The sequence below is a fragment of the Capricornis sumatraensis genome, chromosome 7 (genome assembly GCF_032405125.1).
Source record: "Capricornis sumatraensis isolate serow.1 chromosome 7, serow.2, whole genome shotgun sequence".
Classification (NCBI taxonomy): Eukaryota; Metazoa; Chordata; class Mammalia; order Artiodactyla; family Bovidae; genus Capricornis; species Capricornis sumatraensis.
Window position 1 is genome coordinate 22,495,394 of NC_091075.1, and position 15,857 is coordinate 22,511,250.

The following is a 15,857-nucleotide window of genomic DNA, read 5'->3' on the forward strand; positions in this document are numbered from 1 at the left end:
GACAGAGAAGCCTGGTGGGCTATAGTCAGTGGGATTGCAAAGAGCTTGACATAACTGAAGTGACTTAGCATGCATGCACACATAGGAGAAATTGTATGGTATTTGTCTTTCTCTTTCTGACTTAATTTTATTTAGTATGATCATCTCTGTGTCCATCCATGTTATTGCAGATGGCATTATTTCATTCTTTTTATGGCTGAGTAATATTCCATTGTATATATGTACCCCATCTTCTTTATCCATCCATCCATCAGTGGACATTTAGGTTTTCTGTGTCTGGCTGTTGTGAATAATGCTGCTATGAATATAGGGGTGCATGTATTTTTTTTGAATTATAGCTTTGTCTGGATATATGCCCAGGATTGGGATTGCTGGATTATATGGCAATTCTATTTTCAGTTTTTTGTGAAACCTCCATAGTGGCTATACCGATTTACATTCCCACCAACAGTGTAGGGGGTTTCCTAGAAAACTGTTACTCTGAAGGTATAATCCTTGGGGCCCCTTGGCTCGTATAAGATGCAGGTTGTTAATTTAAATTCCTATGCAGATACTTAGTGTGTGAAAAGATTAAATGAAAATATCTTATTTTCGCTGATGTAAAAATTTGTCAGTGAACCTATAGTTAATGAGATTGTAACTGAAAATCATGAAAATCTATATAACTGATAAATTGATTTATTATCACTAATTAGTTATTGACTAAACAAAGGGATCTAAAAAAACTTGATGTACAGGCTTTTAAACCTTGTCAAAGTCATTAAATATCTAAAATAAAATTATAGGTCTTAAATGCAAGTTATTTTTGAAAAGTGTACATAGTTCATCTTGAAAGCATACCTTTGTATTTTACATAGAATACTTGGTACATAGTAGGTGTTTAGTTCCTTACTACTGGAAAATATGTGGGCTGTTGTTGTTCAGTCACTAAGTTGTGTCTGCCTCTTTGCAACCCCGTTAGATGACCGCATTCCAGGCTTCCCTGTCCTTCAGTATCTCCTGGAGTTTGCCAAATTCATGTCTGTTGAGTTGGTGATGCTATCTAACCTTGTCATTCTCTGTGGCCCCCTTCTCCTTTTGCCTTTCATCTTTTCCAACATCAGTGAGTCAGCTTTTTGTATCCAGTGGCCAAAGTATTGGAGCTTCAGCTTCAGCATCAGTCCTTCCAGTGAATATTCAGGGTTGATTTCCTTTAGAATTGACTGGCTTGATCTCCTTGCAGTCCAATGTATATATTATTATACTATATGTGTCTATGCATATACATATGCATATAACCAGAGAATATAGCAGCGTTGTACCTGGACTCACGATATATGGAAACTGTGAGATAATAAATTTATACTATTTAAGGCTTTAGATTTATAATAATTTGTTACACTGCAGTATGTACCTAATACACAGGATAACAGGTTTTAAGCAGTTTTACTTTCTGTGGTTTTTCATATTGATTGGGTCCAGTTGAAGTTTTACCTCATTCTTCATATAAATCCACGTAGATGTTTCACTGTGGGTTGCTGTCATATCCTGCTGATTCCAGATTCCCAGGAGTTAGCAGTTGACAGGTGTGCGCAAATATGTGCAGAGCCCAGAGAGAAAATGAACATCTGCAGAAGACCTCTTACGTCACAGCTCATGTGTCTTTTGCTTCCTTTGCTCTTTTTCTTTACATCAAAGAACATGCGATATGATCTCCACTTACTGTTGAGAAACTGAGTCCTGAAGTACTGTGTGGCTTGCGTGAAGTAATTGACTTCAGTCACCGCAAGAATGGTGGAGCCAGAATTCACTCCCGTGTACTTGTGACTTAAAAATCCTATCTTTTGAAATGTTTTTGTATAATGGCTAGAACAGTCTATGATAACCCTAGTCTAGTTCTGTGTAAAATTTTGAGGCATACCTGTATTCTTGTTGCAGAATGTAAACTCATTTTTGAAACAAGGTAAACTGTATGATTCCCAAGGAATTAGTAACAGTATCTGCTGTGTGCATTAATTTCCTTGCAGAGTAGATGGAGAGTTTTATAATGGAACTGAGAAAATAGGTCTCATCTTATATCCAAAGCAATTTATTTCTTTAGTTAATGAGACCTGAAATAATATTTGAAAGAAAAGAAAGTGAAGTCGCTCAGTCATGTCCAACTCTTTGTGACCCCATGGACTGTAGCCCGCCAGGCTCCTCTGTCCATGGGATTCTCCAGGCAAGAATGCTGGAGTGGGTTGCCATTTCCTTCTCCAGAGGATCTTCCCAACACAGGGATCGAACCCAGGTCTCCTGCATTGCAGGGAGATGCTTTATCCTCTGAGCCACCAGGGAAGCCCACATGAATTGCTTGATCACCACCTAAACAGTGGACCTTGGTTGAGACTGTGTGCGTGCTAAGTGGCTTCAGTCATGTCCAAGTCTTTGCAACCTCATGGACTGTAGCCCACCAGGCTTCTCTGTCCATGGGATTCTCCAGGCAAGAATACTGGAGTGGTTTGCCATTCCCTTCTCCAGGGGATCTTCCTGATTCAGGAATTGAACCCAGGTCTCCTACACTGCAGGCAGATGCTTTACCCTCTGAGCCATCAGGGAGGACCTGGTGTTGAGGCTGTGCTCCTTTATCTTGCGCCTGGCTGTGCCTGGGCTAGTCCTTAAAGCACCTGTGAGGAACATCATAGAAAGAAAGCCTCTTTTAACACCATTTGTAAATGGGCAAAGGAAAAGGAGCAGAGTCCTGGAAGTTGATAATAGACTTAAAATCACAGATACAGACATTTTTAAGGATAAATTCTTTGAGAAGTATTATTCATTTGATGTCTAATGTTGCGTGTTCTGCAAAATTTGTTGAATTGAATTGTGGGATCTTCATTAGACTTTTACCATTTGTCACTAAGCGTCTTATCCTGAGTTTTTGTTTTGATTGAGAGAATTTTCTTTTGAGATTTTGAATGTGTTATATATAGCAAGACTGTGTTTTGTCTACTCCCCTTCTGTTGCTTGTGAGACCAAAGGGCATTTATCATTCTGATGAAACTTGATAATGCCCAGACATGCTTCCTGCTTGTCCTTGTAACCATAAAAGTCTCAAAGTTATATTATATGAAATATCAAACTAAATTATTTTTTAGAATAAATATAAAACAATTTAGAATGTGCCTTTAAAAACTATATCAGTTCAGTTCAGTTGCTCAGTCGTGTCTGACTCTTTGCGACCCCATGAACATTGGTACTCCAGGCCTCCCTGTCCATCACCAACTCCTGGAGTCCACCCAAATCCATGTCCATCGAGTTGATGATGCCATCCAACCATCTCATCCTCTGTCATCCCCTTCTCCTCCTGCCCTCAATCTTTCCCAGCATCAGGGTCTTTTCCACTGAGTCAGCTCTTCACATCAGGTGGCCAAAGTATTGGAGTTTCAGCTTCAACATCAGTCCTTCCAATGAACACCCAGGACTGGTCTCCTTTAGGATGGACTGGTTGGATCTCCTTGCAGTCCAAGGGACTCTCAAGACTCTTCTCTAACACTACAATTCAAAAGCATCAATTCTTCAGTGCTCAGCTTTCTTTATAGTCCAACTCTCACATCCATACATGACCACTGGAAAAACCATAGCCTTGACTAGATGGACCTTTGTTGATAAAGTAATATCTGCTTTTTAATATTTTGTCTAGGTTGGTCATAACTTTCCTTCCAAGGAGTAAATGTCTTTTAAGTTCATTGCTGCAATCACCATCTGCAGTGATTTTGGAGCCCAGAAAAATAAAGTCAGCCACCGTTTCCACTGTTTCCCCATCTATCTGCCATGAAGTGATGGGACCGGAATCCATGATCTTAGTTTTCTGAATGTTGAGCCTTAAGCCAACTTTTTCACTCTCCTCTTTCACTTTCATCAAGAGGCTCTTTAGTTCCTCTTCATGTTCTGCCAAAAGGGTGGTGTCATCTGCATATCTGAGGTTATTGATATTTCTCCCAGCAGTCTTGATTCCAGTTTGTGCTTCTTCCAGCCCAGCGTTTCTCATGATGTACTCTGCATATAAGTTAAATAAGCAGGGTGACAATATACAGCCTTGATGTACTCCTTTTCCTATTTGGAACCAGTCTGTTGTTCCATGTCCAGTTCTAACTGTTGCTTCCTGACCTGCATACAAGTTTCTCAAGAGGCAGGTGAGGTAGTCTGGTATTCCCACCTCTTTCAGAATTTTCTGGTTTCCAGTAATTCTGATAGACACCCCTGCCCCCAGAGTCTACTGCAGGCTCCTCGGCTGTGGCACTGTTGACAGTTTGGGTGGATGTTTCTGTTATAGGAGACTATCCTGAGCAGCATCCCTGGCCTCTTGTCACTAGATGCTAATAATACCCACCAAGCTGTGACAACCAAAAGTGTCCTAGACATTGCCAAATGTCCTCTAGAGAGCAAAATTGCCTCTGGTTGAGAACCAGTGATCTAGTTTATCACTGAGTTAGCCAGTGTAGTAACCTTTCCTTGATGGTTATGGGATAACTTTGAACATTTTTTTTATAAAGGACCTCCTGGCACGAGGTGTGTAAGTCTCTCCAACACGATTGCAAACCTTTAAGAAAGGAGGTGCTTTCTTTTTGTATACACAGTGTCTAATATAGTGCTTGGTTAACTTAATACAGCCTAAACATGTGAGAATCTGGTCAATATAGTTGTATATGTTCTCTTAAAAGTGGTATTTCAGTTTAATTTATATAGTCACATTAATCTGTTGGATAAACTGATTTCAGCTTCATGCAGGTTATATTAAGATTTTAGATTCATTTTGCAAATGTTCAGGAAAAGATGTATATGACTTTATGGTTTAAGATCTGCTTTTTTCTCTCAAATAATTTCAAGACACAACAGTGGCTTTATTTTGCATACCTTGATTTCCAGTTGTAAAGCTGCATTTTAAATCTTGAAGGAATTATTCTGAAGCATGTGTTCAGATTTCAGCTTACAGTGAAATTCTATAACCAAATAAACCTTTAAAAATAAAAGGCTATAGAAGGAATGCATGCGTATAAACTTGGTGTTGGCAACTTAAAGGAACCGCTGAAATAACTTTCTTTAGCGCAAGGAACATCCGCTTCAACATCATGCTATTTCTTGATTTCTCTTAAAATCTTTTTTAACACATTTTGTGAAATCTGCTTTGTCTGTATCTCTAACATATTCATAATTCTTTGATTGTCATTCATTATCTTAAGGCTGCATTCAGATATGGTAAAATTTTACTTTCCATTAGTAACTGATAAATATAGCTTGCAAAAAAGGTACTGTTAAGCAGTTTCAAAGAATTCTCATGTCTCTTTTTACCCCTAAGTGGCAGAAGCCAGATTTATACTATAACATGATGTACCTGGCTTTATTTCCTGCTTAGTATGAGTTTCTGGGCCTGCTACATTAAATTTTAAGATCTATACATAATTTCAGTTTCTAAAAAGGGATTAAGATATCTGTTCTAAAAAGTATATCATAAAAGGCTTTATGATGGAGTTTATAATAATTTTAATTATTAAAGCTTTATTAAGTTTCAATCTGTAGTGCTTTTAATTTTTCATATGGATTTTTATAAAATATGAGTAAACTTCTCCAAAGCCTTGCAGATTCTGAATTTCTTTTCTCTTTAAAGGTTCTTTCTCGTGGAGAAGTTGTTCATGTGAAGATCCTTGGAGTTTTGGCTCTTATTGATCAGGGTGAAACAGACTGGAAATTAATTGCTATCAATGTGAATGATCCTGAAGCCTCAAAATTTCATGGTAAGTCTGTAACTCTCCAGAAACAGCAGTAGATCGGTGTGTGGTTGGAATTCTCAGAATTTAAAAGGGGCTCGTGTAAAGCACAAGGTATGTATTTGGGAGTTAAATGTATATGTTTTTTTCTAATTCTCTCCCCATGGACTATGAAGGGCAGTTCAGTATGATTGTGTCTGAGTTGAGTCATACTGCTGGGAGGAACAGGAGAAAGAAAAGAATGCAGACAAACAGATGGTAGTTCACACTAAGAAAGTACATTCTGTGGCTTTCCTTCCCCCTCACCTCTGTCCCTCTCACCCTTCCTCCTTTCTTGAATCTCTGTTTTATTCATTTGAATAACAGGAGAAAATAAAGTGGGGTGGGGGGCTGTTCGTCACGGACATGTTGTTGGTTGTGTTAGTCACTCAGTCGTGTCTGTTACCCCATGAACTATGGCTCAGCAGACTCCTCTGTCCATGGAATTCTCCAAGCAAGAACCATGGAATAGGTTGCCATTTCCTTCTTGGGATCTTCCCGACGCAGGGATGGGACCCTGCTCTACTACAGTGCAGGCAGATTCTTTACCATCTGAGTCACCAGGGAAGTGACTAGGGAAGCCATCAAGGACATAAACTGTTCGTATACCTAGTTTTTGTTTTCTCTTGTACAACTGAAGGGAAAGATAACTGCCCGCTAGCAAAATTTTGATGTCCTGGAAATTTAAATTCCCAACATAGTTTGTGTGATGAAGAGTTGACTTTCCTTGGAGTCAGACAGACGTCAGCTTGCATTCTGGCTGTGCTGCTTCCTGCCCAAGTGACTTTGGATAGGTCATTTAACCTTTCTGGATTTCAGTTTGCTCATCTATCAGTGGAGGTAATTATACCTGCTTGTGAGGTTGTTCACAGTGTAAGAGATGGTTTCCTTAGAGCGTCTGGTTGTCACATCAAGTGTTGAATATATAGCCGCTATTATTATTCTTTCACCAGTTTTCCCCCTTGTTTTTCTAACCTTTCTCCTTTTGGTTTCATCCTTATTCAGGATCCTCTTTTTTTCTCGACCTCAATTCTTATCTAAACTGGAAAGTATACCATTTCTGAACTGACTGAAACTCATTAACACATTTTTTCTCTTAATTTATGTGCACTTAAAATCTTTTCTTGAACATGGAGCCAGAGAAATTTTATGCCATTCTTGCTTGCAATTGAGAAAGGAAGGGGTCTGATAGGGGGAAGTACATATGACCTCAGGGCCAAAACTAAAACATGGAAACTGCAATTAAAATATGAGACGGAGCCCATATTAAACCATATATATTTCTTATCTAATTATTTTACCCTGAGTTTCTTTATCATATTTCTTGTGTATATATATGCATATATATGTGTATGTATATGCAACAAGAGTAAATATCCAGCTTAAGAGTTCATTAGCTTCTCCTCTAATGAGACCTGATAATATAATGATGAAACAGCCAGCAGAAACAATCATTCAACTAATTCACTTGTGATATGGCACACTAAAGTCACAAAATGTACTGATGAATGTCCCTGTAAACTGGAGAGGCCGAGAGGCTACGGAAACTAGTCTTTACCCAGTACTGTTAGAGATGTGATTTAACATCTTAAATTCCCTAACATATGCAAACACTGGTTATTATTCTTAATTTAGAAGACTCTCAAAAGGATTTAAATGATTTGCCCAAGTTTGTGCTTTTACTAGTAGTAGAACCATGGTTTGAACTCATTTTGGTCTGATTATAAAGTCTGCTATCCATCTACCCTACTATACTGAGCAGTTCATGTTTGTGTAATTTTTACAGTATTTGTAACTAGCAGTTTTGAAACCAAATTACATAGGATAAGTATGTTACTCCTAGAGTTCCCTAAAGGTTAGAATGCAAATAGTAATGGACAGAGATCATTCCTAACCTTAGTTTTTTCTTCACTACTTAGCCTGATGTTTCTGTGTTTTCATTAGCACCTCTAAAGAGGAGAATCGGAGGGGATGAGAACTGAGAGATGCTCGCTAACACAGGAGTTGAAAGCTTCCTAAATTCGTGAAGAAATTTTTACAAAATCAGATTATATGACTTGATCACAATATTTAATAGCTCTATCTTATATCACAATAATTCATCTTCTAAAGATACATAACTTATAATTCAGGAGAAGTTTAAGTATTGTAAGTACATGGCTTATTTATATAATGTTACAGGTTAATAGTAGAACCTTGGCAAGGGTGAGGGGACCTCAGAAATAAAGGAATCAACTTCATGATTTTGAGATTAGGGGAAATGTCTCTTGTAACAACTCATGGTTTTAATGTAGCAACATAAGAATGTATGTTTGGATTCATATGATTGAATAAATACTAGCAAATAGATATTAAAAGTTTGATGCTATTCTCTATCTACTGCAAATCTTTGAAAATAAATCAACAATATTTAATCTTAAACCAGGTAACTTTTTAACATTATATGTCCCTTTCCTTCTAAAATCACAAACACATGATTTTGGATGACTTTTTTTTTTTTTAATTATAAGAATAGTCATATATTTAGAAATAAAATCTCAGAAGTATAAAAAAGATACATAAAATGAAAAGTAATGTTCTCTTTCCTACCCCCACCCCCAGTCTTACTTCTGGTATCTTCTTCCCCTTATGTTTTTGGTTCTCGATTGGTGGCTTCTCTTCTGTAATCAGTATGCCTCATACCTCTGTTCCTTTTCTTTCAAGTTGCTGCTTTGAAAGATTAGAAATTCAACATCTGATACATTTGTCAATTTTGTTACCACATTTTTTCTTCTGTTACTTAATAGCTCTAGGTATTACACTTCAAACTATATTTATTGCTTCATTAATTTTGAACAGTAACTCGTGGCTGCCCAGTGTAAAACCAGAACGCTGAGGTTTCTACCCTTCTCCTTCTGTGCCCCTTACCTCCCAGCTTCCCTCAGTTATACTATGAGTTCTATAGTGTCAGTCAGCATTTATAATGTGTAGGTTCTGTTCTTTCACCATAGCTGTTTATCATGTTTAATCTGATAGTTGAAAACTACTGAATAGCATTTACAGTATTATATGAGTGTCATTCACTTCATTTTTCATGCTGTTTATTGAATGACTGATTTTGGACAGGCTGTATTCTTAAGCCTGCTGCATAGCTGTCATCATGGGGTTTCTTTTCTTTGCCTTTCTGGGTTATTGGTCCTATGCTTTCTTAGATTCTTTCATATTCTCTTCTTTATTTTCGTTTTTGACTGGTGTACCTTTGCAAAAATTTTTACAGAAGATGCCTGGGAAATTTGAGCTCATATGTGTCAGAGTCTGTACACATCAGAAATAGTTTATTTTGTTTTGTTGGTCAACTTATACTTAAATAATCTTAAAATACCTAATGCAGTAACCTTAAGTATAAGTTACTGTATGTGAGTTGAAATTTCTATCACAAAGGAGTGATTTTTTAATAGTTGTAAACATTGTCATCTATACTTGGCATTTTTATTCAATATTAAGAAGGGTTAAAACTATGTAAGGAAGGGTAACTATCTGAAAATTTTTTCAAAAATCAGTAGTTTTCTGAAGATGTGTGCAATGTATAAATGTATAGAGAAATTTTTAAAATATTTCCTATATATTTTGATTGTTACTTAGACACTTAACAAATAAGTCCCTGCTATTCATTTCTCCTACCTTAAGAAAAGAAGCTGTTTTTTACATGGTCGGTACCTATTTTTTTCTTTTTTGAAAACAAAGACAGTACACTTTATCTCTCTCTTTTTTTTTTCCGTATTAATCCAAACACATTTATGTTTTTGCAAGGAAGTTCTGGTGTTATTTGTTAGGTAATAACTTCTTTGATCCTAATGAACATGTACAGACTTCAGTGGACTGTAATATTCTGTTTTAATGTGTATAGGTTTCTAAACTTTGACTTGACTGAACTAAAAGTGTTGTGCATAAGAGAGCACATTTCAATTAGAAACTGGTTGCTAGCTATATTTGTCATTTTAACTTTTTATTTAAATCTTCAAGTTTTGCCTCCTGAAATTGGAGTAGCCACTTTGAAAATCTAAAAAAAGTCTAAATAACATTTGAAAACAAATTCCTTATACTGTTTGGTAGAAAATTGGGCACTTTGGCTCATTAACACTTGATGAGCACCAAGACCGTTTAATGCCCTGTAATTAGGTTCCAGCCCCTAATGCTCGTAATGGTACCTTAATTTGTAAGAGTTAAAGACTCCTTATGTAGGGCAGCTAGGTTGTTAGTAGAGAACGCCTTGGCTATTAGAGATAATAGTTCTTGGTTATGAAATAACCAAGTTCAGAGCTTTTTAAGAAGATTGAAATTGTAATCCTAGGGCATATATCATTTCTTTTGTTAAAGCAAGCAGTTCCTATAATGTCAAGCTTCAGATACTCACCAAACAGATGCTTGACCCTCTTCAGAACTGCCAACGATGCCTAAGGACCTCATGTCAGGTAAAGTAATGCCATGAGGAGATATTTTAAGCCTGGAAGCTATGTCAACTTGCAGAGTAATAAAAATTTATTTTCTTTGGTATTAAATGAAAACTGCTATCTATTGTCCTGTAATAAATACTGCCTGTGCAGTGATGTTAAAGTTTTCAAAAATTGATAAACAGAACAATTATATTGATGTAGATACATTCCGGGATGAATAAATCATATGAGTAAGAAGGGAATTATTTAAAAGAGGCAGTTGGGACTTTTTCAAAGGCCAACATTACACTTGTCCTGAAATTATCAGAATTTATCTTTATTTCATATTTGTATAATTTCACCTTACATTTAAAGAAATTTGAAAGTCAAACTATGTAGTTTCTTTTATTTTCTTTCAAAAAAAAAGTGTTAGTCACTCAGTTGTGTCCAACTCTTTGCGATCCCATGAACTGTAACCCACCAGGCTCCTCTGCCCATGGACTTCTGCAGGCGAGAACACTGGAGTGGGTTGCCATCTCCTTCTCCAGGATCTTCCCAACAGAGGGATTGAATGGGTCTCCTGCATTGCAGGCAGATTCTTTACCTTCTGAGCCACCAGGGAAGCTCATTTTCTTTCAAGGCCAAATCTATTTACATAAATTTTCATGTGCTAACTAAATACTTCTAGTGCCCCTTCAATTATTATTTTAAAAATAAGTCAAATTAACTGATATTTGATTTGCTTAATTCCTGGAAAACAAGTTAATCTTGTCATTTAGGGAAAAATAGGGCACATCATAGCGATCTTAGGGGAAACTATTCATGTTAACCTCTGTGACCTGAAAGGATGGAGTTCCGTTTGCTTTCCTGCGCATGTACTTGGTGCAGACAGGGGCTGGCATGTCACCATTGTCATCCTCAAAGCTCTAACCTTTCTGGAACAATTACTGTATGTCTAGTAACTATGCTGGATGCTTCTTTTCAGTATCTGCTTAATGTTTGCCTAAGTTCAGTCAAGATGTGCTAGTGTTCTCTCTCTCTCTCTTTTTTTTTTTTTCAAATTAGGAAATTGAGACATTGGTTGTTGGGGGCAGGGGTCAGTTGGTGACTTCTCTAAAGGCCTATGGGAGCCACTGGAATCCAGTTGCGCTCCGGAGCCCATGCTCTTCACCGCTGCATCGCATCGCCCCTCAGGAAAGTATCTGTGGCCTTGGTTTTCTGGGAGTGCTGACCACTTGCTCTTAAATAATTGAAGCATCAGTGGGATAATTGTGATTAGAAGTCCTAGTAAAAAAGATGGCTCTTTTGATCTTCATTCTTCTGATTTCATTAATAGGTATGGCTTAATAGGGCCTGGGTGGGTAGGGATGGAGTGTGGGAGGAAGTGCTTGAGGAATAGGAGCAAATTGAGTAAAATGTACTATAATTAAGAATAGAATTAAATTACTGGGAATCTGTAGCCTCTTTTTTTGAACCTTGACCTCTCCCAGTGGTTTTTCAGGCTTCAGTTATATTCCTACGATGTGAGGAGTAGAGGAGACCTTAATTCTAAAACCCTCCCTTGTATGTATTAGTTATCTGACCTTAGAAAGGTCACGTAACTTCCTGGCGTTTTCTTCATCTCTAACGTTGTGGGGTTGATCCTCTAATCAGTAAATGGTCCCTAGAGTTTTTCTTTGAATTTTGGTTGTTTTAGGAATATTTCAATCCATTATTTTTAGCCGATCGTAAGACCTAAATTATCTTCAGAGTTAGTGCTTAATGAAACACTTACGGGATCATGAGGTAGATTTCTTGGGGACATTGGCATGTTTTTAGGTACTTTAGGGAAGCTTTAAGTGGTGGAGATGAAACTTCAGTGAGGGGCTGGCTGACCCAAAGTCTAAGCTTTTAGCCACTGGATTATGTGCTTCCAATTAAAATTAGGTTAGAAAACCATTTGGATTACTACATACAAGGCACTTGGATGGTTTTAATTTTGTTGGTCATGTAAAATTTCTCATGAAATGACAATGAATATTTATATTTTGGGAAAGAAATCTACTAAGTCTTTTCTAAGAGAGTTTCTTGATACAGTACAGATAGTCTTCTATGTAGAAATGCTATGATTGGTTTTAACTTATTTTGAAGTGTATTAATTTCCATTTTTTCATGATGTTAGTATATATTTTTAGTACAGACATTGATAAGATATGTAGACCAGTGTGGAAAACATGAGAACCTTTGAGAGATCCTGAGTAAGTGTAACAATTAAAACTGTTCTCTGAGCTGGAACCTCTGTTTTTGATGTGGAATATACAGTGAGTATTACAGGATGCAATTATTATTTCTTACGAATGTTTATGAAATGTCATTAGAAACATATGTTCTGCTTCCTGTGGACTTTGTTTAGAGGCCGGTCAGGCACGTGATCAGGCCTGTGAAAGCAGCGTCGGCGGTACTGGAGCAAGAGCTTTGTGTGTTTCTGTCGCTTCCTTTGGTGGCATCTGATAGAATCGGAGACTCCTTTGCCTTCGTACTCTCTGGGCAGAGCTTCAAACATAAGCACGTTATCTAGTATCTTCTTTTTTTTTTAAAGTAATGTAAGGAGATATGGCATTACATTTGAGTTACTGGTTTTTGTCTAAAAATAGAAACAAAAATCCTCATCTGATTATAATGCTTTCCTCACTTCATGTTGTCATTTGTGAAAATAATACTAGAGCAACAGCATTTTCCTTTTCTTTTCTCTTCTCTTTTTCATGGAGGTACAGTTAGTTCTCCATATGGGGAAGTGGGTGGGAAGTTAGAGGTATACATGATATATAGTTTGATAAATCTCCCTGAGTGATTTTATGGATTCTTTCTAGTTGAAAACCGTTCTGTTAATCTATTCTTCATTGCTGGCTAGGTAATCCAGTCTTGGAACTAAAATAATTGATCACGGTTTTGATATATGTTCAGTTAGGAGATGAAATCACCTAACCAAATTTGATGATATTCGTCTCCGCACACATGTCCCTGGCCTCCGTATTTTTCAGAAGTCTCCGTACAGTTTTCCGTAGTGACCGCACTGATTACAGTCCTCCCAGCAGTTTACAATGGCTCCCTTTTCTCTGCACTCTCCCCAACATTTGTTATTCCTTGTCGTTTTGAGAATAGCCATTTTAGCAGGTGTGAGGTGGTATCTCATTGTAGCTTTGATCTGCACTTCCCTGATAGTGATGTTGAACATCTTTTCATGTGCCTGTTGACCATCTGTATGTCTTTGTTCAGATCCTCTGCCCGTTTTTGAATTGGGGCTTTTTGTTGTTGTATTGTTATTGCAACGAGTTCTTGATATATTTTGGATGTTAGTCCATCACCAGATATACAGCTAGCAATATCTTCTCCCATTCAAAGGTAGGTTACCTTTTCATTCTAATGATGGTTTCCTCTGCTGCTCAAAAAAGCTGTTTAGGTAGATGTAGTCCTATTTGTTTATTTCTGCTTTTGTTTTCCTTGCCTTTGGAGTCAGATCCACAAAAACATCATTAAGGCTGACATCAGTGAGGTTGCAGCCTTTGTGTTCTTCTAAGAAGTTTATGGTTTCAGATCTTTAATTGATTTCGAGTTAATTTTTGTATCTATTAAAATTAGACCACTCTTTGTTTCACAGGTTGCTGAAACTCTCTTCATGTGTTTTTGGTCTTTCTTGCTTACTGTTCTCCAGACTTCATAATTTCCATTGTTCTGTCTTCTACTTGCCTGATTTTTCTGACACATCCAAGTTCTGCTATGAAATTCATCATTTTTCATTTCCGACTATCCATCATTTGTCCTCTTTTTTTGAAAGTTTCATAGTTTTTATTCCTCATCTGAGATTTCCACATGTTCATGCATTGTGAACTTTCATCTATTCCTCCCCTGTCCCTGGGATTCTCGAGGCAAGAACACTGGAGTGGGTTGCCATTTCCTTCTCCAGTGCGAGAAAGTGAAGAGTGAAAGTGAAGTCGCTCAGTCATATCCGACTCTTAGCGACCCCATGGACTGCAGCCTACCAGGCTCCTCCGTCCATGGGATTTTCCAGGCAAGAGTACTGGGGTGGGTTGCCATTTGCCTTCTCCAAATTAAGTAAGAAGTTAGTTACAAATTCATTTGAGGACTGTTCTTTACCATAAGGAAAAATAGTATGTTTATAGAAGAATTTTATGAATATGTTATTTTTAGTGCTTATTTATATTATTCATGTCTATGCCTAAGTGGAAAAAGTGAAAGTTGCTCAGTTGTGTCTGACTCTTTGTGACCCCACGGACTATACAGTCCATGGAATTCTCCAGGCCAGAATACTGGAATGGGTAGTCTTTCCCTTCTGAAGGGTATCTTCCCAACCCAGGGATCAAACCCAGGTCTCTCATATTACAGGTGGATTCTTTACCAGCTGAGCCATAAGGGAAGCCCCTAAGTGGAGAGGGGAATGCCAAACTACTTCAGCTTCTTGCCTTGAGAACCCCATGAACAGTATGAAAAGGCAAAAAGATAGGACACTGAAAGATGAACCCCCAGGTCAGTAGGTATCCAATATGCTACTGGAGAAGAGCAGAGAAATCACTCCAGAAAGAATGAAGAGCCTGAGCCAAAGCAGAAACGATACCCAGTTGTGTATGTATCTATTGGTGAAAGTAAAGTCCGATGCTGTAAAGAACAATTTGTATAGGAATCTGGAGTGTTAGGTCCGTGAATCAAGGTAAATTGGAGGTGGTCAAACAGGAGATAGCAAGAGTGAACATCGACATTTTAGGATCAGTGAACTTAAATGGGCTAATTTAATTCAGGTGACCATTATATCTATTACTGTGGGCAAGAATCCCTTAGAAGGAATGGAATAGCCCTCATAAGCAAAGAGTCTGATGCCGTGCATGGGTGCTATCTCAAAAATGACAGAGTGATCTCGGTTTGTTTCCAGGACAAATCATTCAGTATCATAGTAATCCAAGTCTGTGCTCCAACCACTAATGCTGAAGAAGCTGAACAGCTCTGTGAAGACCTACAAGACCTTCTAGAATTAATACCAAAAAAAGATGTCCTTTTCATCATAGGGGACTGGAATGGAGAAAAAGGCAAGTTTGGCCTTGGAGTACAAAATGAAGTCAGGCAGAGGATAACAGAGTTTTGCCAAGAGAACACAGTGGTCATAGCAAACACCCTCTTCCAACAACGCAAGAGATAATGGTGCACATGGACATCACCAGATGGTCAATACCAAAATCAGATTGATTATATTCTTTGCAAGCAAATATGGAGACCCTCTATACAGTCAGCAAAAACAAGACTGGGAGCTGACTGTGGGCCAGATCATGAACTCCTTATTGCAAAATTAAGACTTAAACTGAAGAAAGTAGAGAAAACCACTGGGCCATTCAGGTATGACTTAAATCCCTTATGATTATACAGTGGAAGTGACAGATTCAAAGGATTAGATATGATAGAGTGCCAGAAGAACTGTGGATGGAGGCTCGTAACATTGCACAGGAGGCAGTGACACAAATCATACCCAGGGGGGAAAGTGATTGTCTGAGGAGGCATTATAAGTAGCTGAGAAAAGAAGTGAAACGCAAAGGAGAAGAGGAGAGATATGCCCACATGAATGCAGAGTTACAAAGGATAACAAGAAGAGATAAGAAAGCCTTCTTTAGTGAACAATGCAAAGAAAGAGAGGAAAACA

The 15,857-nt window shown here is 37.7% G+C and overlaps 1 protein-coding gene across 2 annotated transcripts in view; it reads left to right on the forward strand.

Annotated features, from left to right (window-relative positions):
- PPA2 (inorganic pyrophosphatase 2) overlaps positions 1-15,857 on the forward strand; it is a 98,691-nt gene that overhangs the window by 42,104 nt on the left and 40,730 nt on the right. For both annotated transcript variants that reach the window (XM_068975178.1, XM_068975179.1), the window contains one exon: positions 5,624-5,750. In XM_068975178.1, the coding sequence (XP_068831279.1) occupies positions 5,624-5,750 (127 nt within the window). The remainder of the gene's footprint in view (positions 1-5,623; positions 5,751-15,857) is intronic.